This window comes from Leptonotus elevatus, chromosome 3, assembly GCF_054856555.1.
Source record: "Leptonotus elevatus isolate MCC_2025b chromosome 3, RoL_Lele_1.0, whole genome shotgun sequence".
In the NCBI taxonomy this organism is placed as follows: Eukaryota; Metazoa; Chordata; class Actinopteri; order Syngnathiformes; family Syngnathidae; genus Leptonotus; species Leptonotus elevatus.
The window spans coordinates 324,385-333,859 of record NC_141241.1 but is presented as its reverse complement, the minus strand read 5'-3'; the positions used below and the strand labels follow the sequence as shown (position 1 = coordinate 333,859).

Sequence of the window (9,475 nt, the reverse complement as noted above, 5' to 3'; positions counted from 1 at the left end):
ATCAATCATCCAGACAAATTGCAAATCTGTCAAAATATTTGTTCTTTAATGGACTGAGTTTACCTCGTGCGTAAGAGGAGCGTTCAAGATGCTTTCATCCCAAATGTTGTCAAATTGATTTTGTATGTCTGGAACGTTTGCTTTGTTTTCTCGATGCAAATAAAAGTGACAGCTGACTTCCTGTCACATGACAGTCCATGTGGATGACTTTGTTTTTGATTGGCAAGTTGGTGCGGTGAGTAGAGGGTCACCGCCGGGGAAGGTGCGAGGACGACGCGCTCTTCAGCCTGCAAACACACACGCGCGGTTATGAAGGTTGCTTTTACGCAACTTCCTGTCATGTGACCAGGGTTATTATAGTTTTGGAATTTTCACTTGAGTTAGTTTTTATTTCGTTTTGAGTTTTGTTTTTAAATTGAATTCCTTTTTCAAGATGGTTCTATTAGTTTTTATTAGTTTGAGTTATTTAAAGAATGCTCAATTTCAGTAGTATTTATTTTTTTAAATATGTATTACTTGTGCGCACTATTTAATAAACGCCATGATAAAATGAAATACATAATGCATTTCTTAGCTAGCGTTGCATTTGGTGGCCTCGGAGCGACGTCATCCGAAGGCGCTTTTCTATTGGCTGCTGCTCGATGACGTCACTTGTGTGCGACACGCTCGAAAACCTTTTTATTTCGGTTGAATAAATCTACTTTTAAAAGAAACCCCAAATGCATTCAATTAATTACCAAAGACTAAAAAGGACATTGTTGCTATAATTAGTTAGTAGGGGTGTTAGAAAAATCGATTCGTCAATATATCGCGATATTACAGCGTGCAATTCTCAAATTGATTTTTAAACATCCTTTTTTTTTATGGGAATATTCAACAAAAGGTCTTACTTAGGGTTAGGATTCACACATTAAGCATGGAAAAATGTGATATTAATGCAACATTAAGCCTTAATATTTGATTTCAGACTGCAACCTGTTTGTTAAATGCAGTGGCTCATTTAGAAGCCTGAATTCGCAGATAAATAAATAAATTTTCATGCAAATCTTACAGCGTACATGTACAAGTTTACCGATTAGTATTTTGTAAATTTTAGTTTTTTCGTTAACTAAAATAATGTTGTGACCAGTGCTTTCTGCTGATTTGACCTCTGACCTCTTGATCAATTCCTCTGTGGACACCGTCTCTCCATTGTCATCTTTATCATGGTCATCATCATCATCATCATCATCATCACTTTGCTCCGATGTGTCCTCTTCGTCCTTCTTCTTTTTCTTCTTCTTCTTGTCTTCTTGCTGCTTCACTTTGTCTTTCTTCTTCTTGGTTTTCTTCTTCTGGCCACCAACAACGAGGAGAAGATGAAGATGAAGATGAAGATGAAGATGAAGAATTCAAAAGCCTGCAAACGTTTGTGTGCGCACCTTCTTGTCTTTCCTGCGTTTGTGTTGCTTCTTGTTCTTGTGCTTCCTGACGCGGACCGGCGAGGCGGCGCCCCTGGTGGCTGCGCGGGCAACAACGAGAGCATCCGTCAGCCAATGAGACCAAGGGTAGGCGGAGCTGCACGGATTGGGACTTACCGGGAACGAACCAGGGAGGAGGAAGCTTGGGACCGAACTCGGCAACTTCCTGGGCCGGCGGCACAACTGAAATTTGCAAACAGCAAAAAACAAAGACGATCACAATTACTTTGAATGACATTAAAAACGCCATGAATCAAATGAACGATTGGTAAATTTGAAAAGTTGCTATTTGTTAACGAGTTGCCGCCTGGAAGGCAACTGCCTCCCATTGCAATTTGTTTCTCTTTCTCTGATTGATGGCCAATGTCAATATCAACATGTATTTATTGATCAAAACTTAACATGGCGCACAATCACATTCAATATTTTGTTTCACAATAAAATCCATTTTCATTGCCGGAAATATTTTTGAAGTGCTGCCATTTGAATAGCCAAGCGCAAAATTGTTGCTAACGGTTAGCATAGCATCACAATCAAATGATTTGCCCATCAACATTCGATCGCGAGGATGCCAAATGCGTCACATGACAACTCGGCAAACAGGAAGTACGTGAGACGTCACCTGTCTGCTGAGAGGACACGTTTGGCGACGGGCTGACGGCGGACGACGAGACGTCAAAGAGCTTCTTTGGCGGCGCGTCCGCTCCTTCCTCCTTCGTCTCCTCGTCTTCCTCGCCCGACCCAGAGGACGAGGACTTGTCGTCTTCGTCCGAGGAGCCGGCGAAGATGGCCTTGAACACGTCCATGGGAGGACGCACCTCCTCCTCCTCCTCCTCCTCCTCCTCGTCCTCGTTATCGTCTTCATCGTCTTCATCCTCCTCCTCCTCCTCCTCCTTTTGCGTTCTGGTCTGTGAGCGGTCACGTGACCCATCAGCTGCAGTCTGAAGCAGGAGGAAGACGAGGAGATGTAAAAGGAGGAAATGATGTTGGAGAAACGAAAACAAAACCAGCCGCTCTGTCTTCAGACATCACCTCGGAAGTTTCAGCAGCCGAAGACGATTCCTTCTTTTGCTGAGAGGAGGCGTGGCTCTGCTGTGGCTCCGCCTCCTGTGGCTCCGTCTCCTGTGGCTCCGCCTCCTGGTCCCACCTGGACTTCTTGGCGGCCTGCGTGGCCTTGGGAGCAGCTGAGGGAACATCCGACAAGGCCGTCAGCAGGAAGTAGGCGTCCACAAACAGGAAGTCAAAGACGAGACGAGCAGGAAGTGGCAACCTGACGCTTGCTCGCCGCTGGCGTTGACTGTCAGGAAGTTGAAGACGGAAAACTTGTCCCGCTTGACTTTGGGGAGGCCGACGGTGGATGACCTGCGGTGTCATCATCATCATCATCATCATCATCATCATCATCTTCGTCATCCCCACGCGCGTGTACGTACCCTGGGTAGGGGTGGGGCACGTTGAACCTCTTGCAGAGGATCTTGTCAGGATGCCACTCAAAGGTTTCCCGGGTCAGCTTGCCAAACATTTTCATCTTCACCGCTGCTTCTTTGTCCGCCATGTTGGCCTCAACACGCACAACGTTATTATAGAGTTATTAAGGAAATAACTCAAATATGACGAAATAACATAAAAACTCAATTGCTTTAAAAACTAAAAACTAAATGGAATGTAAATATTGCCAAAAAGTCTTTTGCTTAATTTTGGGGAAATGAAACCCAAAAGCTGATATTGACAAAAAAGTTGTTTGACAATTGGAGGTTTTTATTATGGCCTTTTTTTTTCATTGATCTATTATTTATTATTAAAAATACTCCATATATTAAAAAAGAACAACAAAATCATAAAAACAAGTTAAAACTAACCAAATGTAAAAAAAACCAGAAGACAAACTAGAATGACAGCATGCCCCCCCCCCCCCCCCCTCCCAACCCCAAAATTACCTCCTGTTCTGGCGCCACTTCCACGTGCTCGTCATCGCCGTCTTGCTGCTTGGCGCGTGTGAAGCGACTGGCCAGCACGGACGAGGTTGGCCGGTACAAGATGGACGCCCGCACAAACTCCTCCTTCTCCCTGCTGCGCTCCCACTCCGTCATGGAAGGGTCCAAACTGCCTTCCAGCGCATCTGGCGCACGCACGCACGAACCTTCGTAAGCACGTGTGTGTGCGTGTGTGTGTGTGAAGGTCGCGAGCGCGCCAACCTTTGTCTCCCACCCGCAGCCGTCCCAAGTAAGTGTCGTATCGGGTTTGTTTGCCGGCGTTCTCCTCGAAGGGCTTGAAGGCTCGCGAGTCGCCGTCACGGCCTCGCCACGCCGCCGCCGCCTCCTCCTGCCGCCGCCGCCACACGGCGGCGTCCGAGGAGGCGGCCGGGGGAGGCGGCGCCGGCGGCGGGTCGGCGGGCGCGCGGAATCGGAGCAAGCGCAGACGGTCTTCGGGCCGCAGCAGCTCCATGACGGAGGCGGGGCCTATACAGAAAGGGGCGGGGCAACACAAGTCATGGCCACACCCGTTTGAACCGTTGGCTGCGTAAACGGCGTTTCCCACCTGGCAGGGCGGCCTCCCCCAGCAGCGCCCCCCGCTGGTCGGAGGCCATGCGATGGCGCCCCGCGGCGGCATCCTCCCGTGGCGCTTGACCTTTGGACGACCTCAGGGCCTCCGCCAAGGCGGCGCTCACGCCCGAAATGTGCGATACGGCCACCGGGGGGCGGAAGTGGTGCACTGGCCGGAAGTGGGCCGGCAGCGACGGCGCGGCAAAAATCTGCAAGGACGCGACATGGAAAGACTTGAGAGACAAAAAGTCACTTTCGATGACGTCTCAACATGACAACAACAGGAATCAAGTCAAATGTTTCCTCTTCATTTTTGACTTTTAAACAACATGCATTCTTTTCTAAAAGTGGTTTGCCTTAAAACAGGAAAAAAAAAAGAAACTTCCATTTGTAAAGAATATTGTAAAGCATCCTTTTTTACTTCATGAAGGAAAACATGAAATGATGATTTTTTTCTTAAGGGTCTCTTTTTGCAAAACCTTCTCCTGTTTTCTTGTCTTTTATTTAAAATTAAAGGTTGAAAATGTCCATCTCGGGTGATTCCCCCCCCCCCTTTTTTTTGTATTCCTAAGATTTTTGTAATCATGTTGATTTGTAACTTTTGACTTTGGAAATGTTGCTTTGTCGCTCGGAGGCCAAAAGGTTCAACTTTTCAAGACGCGACTCACAATTTTCTTTCCTTCTGGGTTGCGAGCCAAAGTGAAGCCTTCCAGGATTTTGCCAAGGTAGGACGCCTCCTTGTGGTCTGCAAACACATTGCAATTAGCGCTTCAACAATCAGCAGCGGTGGCAAAAATGCTCGCCGCGCCGCCGGAAAGCAGAGAAAGCGTTTGCTACGTGTCTTCCTGGAGTTGCCGCGCGGCGCCGTCCAGCCGTAGAGTCCGTCTCCGGGCTCGTCCTCCAGCACCGTGTCGTACTTGGACATGGCGTCTCGATGGTACACGTCTTCGTCGTCGTCCTCCAGCGCGCCCACGCCGAACGCCTCGACGGCACACGCACACGCCACATTACTTGCATGACACAAAGTCGCACGTTCACAAATTCACAAAGTTGGACAGTCGGGAAAATGAAAACTTTCACGTCCTTTCGAGAAGAGTGAAAGTGAAAGTGAAAGTGAAAGTGTTTCCCCAAAAAGTTTGAGATTACAAAAAAAAGTATATATTTATTTGTAAAAACAAAAAGGTTGTATTTATTTCTAGAAAATAACCATTTGTGCTACGCCACGTTTGCGCAAAACGTTGGACTTTGAAAAATAAAGAAATCTTTGAAAAGTAGTCCATTTTCACAAATGTTGTTGTCGTCGATATTTCCGGAGTAAAAAAGTGACGTTTGTGGAAAACGCCAGTGGCACGCGGCGCCGCGGCACGTTCAGGTCGGACGCAATCAACACTCACCTGGCCGGCCAGCGCCCCCCCTTTTCGCGAGCTGCGGGGACGTTCCCCGAAGAGCCTGCTGGTGGCGTCCGAGTGCGGCGAGAACAGGTCCACGTGGACGGCGCCGGCGCCGGCCTGGCCGCGCAGCGCCAGCGCCGGATCCAGGCCGCTGTAGCCCAGGCCCTGCAGCCCCGCCCTCACGCTGAAGTCCACCGCCATCACGTCTTTGGGGGCGAACGTCACATTCTCGGGGGCAAACTCGCCGTCGTCCTCCTGGAGCGACACGCCCACGTCACCCGTCTGCTTGACATTCTCATCTTCATCATCATGAACAACTTTCTCATCATCCTCATCATCTTCATCATCCTAGTTGCTGTTATTGTCGTCAATTACCCTCCTAATCATCATCCTCATCGTTAGGGGAGGGCGTTCATGGAAATGGGGCGGGCCATGTTAAAGGCCGCCGCTACCGGCCATCGACATCAAACTGTCAAGACGTGAAAAGTCGTACTGCAATTGTTGTGTAAAGAAATGCTATCGAACGTCCCTAGCTGCAATCCGTCATCATCGTCATCGTCATCATCATCATCATCATCATCGGCTGACAGACTCCACCCACCTCAGAGTCCTCTGAAGCAGCAGGGGGCGGAGCACAGCCAAAGACTCGAACGCCGCCATCATCAGCTGCAAACAACACGCGTCATGTCAACATGGTGACGGGTCCGAACACGCACCAACATCCTAATTACGACAAATAAAGGTGCGTGCGTGCGTGCGTACGTGCGTGCGCAGGTGCGTGCGTAGGTGCGCCTTGTCGCTGAGCTTTCCTCTTGACACGAGGCCCCACGCCTTGACCCGCCTTCCAGCCCATCCGGGTCAGGAGCTCCACGCCGACGCACGACCTGCCGCACGGCAACAAGAGTAAGCACATGGCAGGAGCGACTTCCGTCCGTCCGTCCGTCCCATTTTTTCTTCTTTGGATCTTTTCCAGGTCATTTGCTTGTAAAATCCACAACGTCATCAAATGTTTGAAGTTGCTTGCATTCAAAAGGTCACAACTCAAAACAATGGCTGTCAAGTTTTGTGTCGCAAAGTTTGTTGTTTGTTTTCAGGAGACCAAAATTCCACTTTAAGATCAATACAAATTTTCTCCTGCGGCCAAAATGGCTTCTGTTTTTTCCCCACGAAAAGTGACGCAAATGCATCTTCGTGTTTTCGTTCGTTCCTTGATTGGGTTGTTGAGCAAATGTCATTCTGCATTAACGCCACTAGAGGGAGCCTCCCGATATTAAAACTGCCGCAATATCATCGTTGACATGTCACGATATTCAAAGCAGCGCATCTGTTGATTTCCATTTGTGCAGTTCTAGCACCCTCTGGTGGCTACTTTGGAGTGCAGTTTTCATGAGGCATGTTTTGGCCCTTCTTTTTGCCAATTGTCAGATGAACGTAAGATGCTTGTGAAGCGAGTCAATATGTGAAGTCAGTGCCTCAACATGAAGTCTTATTAGCGATTGGAGGTTGTTTGTATGCAAACTCTTCTTTTTTCTTCTTTACAATAATGTCAACTTTTTGTCAATATCACCTCCAATATTGTGATCATTATCGTAGCGTGATGTTTGGATGTTACATCGGCGGACGGCGGTCGGCAGACGGCGGACGGCGGTCGGCACGCTGATCTTTCGTCACGATTGTTGACACAATGTCGTGTCTTTGTCGTTACAACAAATGTTTACTCGTCAAAGCCGTCGTTTACTTATTAAAGAAACTGCGCTTTGTTCTTCTGTTTCTTGATCGCCGTCAGCGTTATGGCCCCAAATTTGAAATCATCAGCAACCTCTTGAAAACGGAACTTCAAACACGGGAGACGTTTACACAAGCAAAAGCAAAGCAGCACAAACAAAGGACTCAAGTCAAGTTTTTGTGTGTTTGCGGCACGCGTTGCAAGTGTCACGTCACCTTGCGGGTGCGATGAGTTCATCGAGGAGGTTGTCTCCCGGGATGAGGGTCGTCTGCGCCTTGAGGGCCTTGGCCGTGTCCCACGGCACCGCCGCCGCCTGCGACGCAAACGGCTGCGTGGTGGTGATCTGGGCCGGGGCGATGCCGTGCTCGCCAAGATCCTGACGAAGAACAAAACATCAACCTGGTCGGCATCAAGTGCGAAGATTGGTTAGCAACTCATCCAGAAGAAAATCATCACAACTATTTGCATCATCAAGTCATCGTTTACTGCGCGGGTGTCAAAGTGCGCTACTTGGGCTCCCTCTGGTGGTGTGCCCAAGAATCACCACCAACGCATCTCAGGCCGACTGTCAACGGACACAACTAAAAAAGTGAACAACTCGTTGTTTTTCACACACCAAAAGACACTGAAAATAGGGTGCGGGTTCAATCAATCAGCCAGCTGATTGAATTGGCTGATATGAAACTTTTTTACATTCAGACATCTTTCTGCTGATTTGTGCACATTTCTCCCCAAATCGCAACAGAAAACTAAAATGATGACACCCCCGATGCAGCTATCGTGGCCACGGATTGGCCCCGCCTGCCCCAACGTCCCACGTAAAGTGCACTGGATACGTTCGCAAGGTGGCCTCATTTGGAAACGTTTGTACGCTTGCAGAAATTGACGTGACATTTCAACTTCTTGTCAACAATATTTGGACCCACTTTGGTGACAAACGGCCAATAAGTGTCACTACCTCGTCATCCATGAAGTCTTGAGGCGTGGCCTGATGTTTCTCCGCCTTCTGTTGCCGCGACGACACGAAGGTGGATGGCGCCCATCCTGACGGACAAGATGACAAACGAGGTCAACGCCGACCGCTCACGGAGGACAGGAAGTGATGTCGTCAACCAGGCTGACCTTCCTTGGATCCAACAGTGTTGTAATATCCCGCCGAGAAGCCGCCCGTGAAGGCGCCGTGGAACCGCTGGTACCGCCCCTTTTCATCTCGAACCGTCTGCTCGTGGAGGGGGACGGGCTTACGTGGGCCCTCGTCTCAAACACACACACACACACACATACACACAAGTTAGGGCAGGACAAACACACATCAGGATGTCAATCAATGTAACCAGAAACACAAACACGAGCGTACACGCGCACACGTCATTGCAACGGAAAAACATGAAACAAAAACACAAAACACAACGACACAACAACACACACGCTCACACAAACAAATATATGTGCAAACATCCCCCACGCGCCAAACAAACATATACACATATTATACACTGTTAGAGTACACAATATTAAGTATTGTACTCTTTGCGTGTTCAATTAACTGAATGGTGAGATTCTGGTGAACAAGTCCCTTTGCAAAGGTACTATAATTATCAGAAGCTTCTGATGACAAAAACTGACGACACTGAAGCCGTGTTCCATCAGATTGTGTGTCGTCTACTCCGGCACATCATTATTTATTGAAAAGTGGGTGAATACGAAAAGTCTCCTCCCATCAGCCCACAGTACATTTGTTTACAACTCTGTTCCCATGGGTATAAATACAAGAGAATTCCTCTCTCCTCCCTTCTGCAAGTTCCCATAGCTATAAATCAGATTAGAGAAAAACAATAATCAGCCTGTGCCTCCCTTCCGACAGAGACCGGTACCAGACTTCCTTCAAGATAATACAATTCTATTCATTGAGCCATACTGCTATAACTAAATCCAAAACGGCTAAAATATAAATTGAAACTGAAAAACAATGTTAATAACTCATCAACACATAACACACATATCAGCGCAAACGTAGAAGTCAGTGCAGCACGCGCGCAAACGTCAACACAGCAAAAGACAGCAAAACGTTTGCGTTTGTCGCGCTTCAAGGTCGTGGTTGACACACAAACGACAAATACGTGCGGAACACAAGCAACCTTCTTCCAGGGGCTCCAGAGGAGTCCCGTAAGTCACAAAATCCGTCGGAGTCCGGTCGTCGTCTGGGCAGTCGGCCGCCATGTTGCAGTTACTGGCAGACGATCACGTGACGCTACGGCGGCTTCGCTGGGACCGAAAGTGACACACGCCAGTCTAGCGCGCCCTCTGGCGGCGGGCGTAAGATCACCCTACAACTTCACCATTTTCACTTCCGCA

The 9,475-nt window shown here is 48.4% G+C and overlaps 1 protein-coding gene across 2 annotated transcripts; it reads right to left on the bottom strand.

Annotated features, from left to right (window-relative positions):
• Positions 1 to 25: 25 nt before the first annotated feature.
• Positions 26 to 9,386, bottom strand: gpatch1 (G patch domain containing 1). 2 transcript variants are annotated; one of them, XM_086070434.1, is made up of 20 exons: positions 9,259 to 9,386; positions 8,243 to 8,377; positions 8,079 to 8,164; positions 7,336 to 7,496; positions 6,157 to 6,278; positions 5,996 to 6,060; positions 5,398 to 5,649; positions 4,841 to 4,985; positions 4,672 to 4,748; positions 3,999 to 4,212; positions 3,656 to 3,919; positions 3,398 to 3,579; positions 2,894 to 3,021; positions 2,731 to 2,822; positions 2,493 to 2,644; positions 2,083 to 2,401; positions 1,578 to 1,643; positions 1,422 to 1,501; positions 1,156 to 1,334; positions 26 to 287 (listed from the first exon to the last, which is right to left on the bottom strand). In XM_086070434.1, exons 1-20 carry the CDS (start codon positions 9,338 to 9,340, stop codon positions 248 to 250), a joined length of 2,841 nt encoding a protein of 946 aa, XP_085926560.1. In that variant the 5' UTR covers positions 9,341 to 9,386; the 3' UTR covers positions 26 to 247. The 2 variants fall into 2 exon arrangements, with proteins under 2 accessions (XP_085926560.1, XP_085926561.1); XM_086070435.1 differs by having other exon boundaries at positions 1,156 to 1,331.
• Between the last annotated feature and the right edge of the window lie 89 nt (positions 9,387 to 9,475).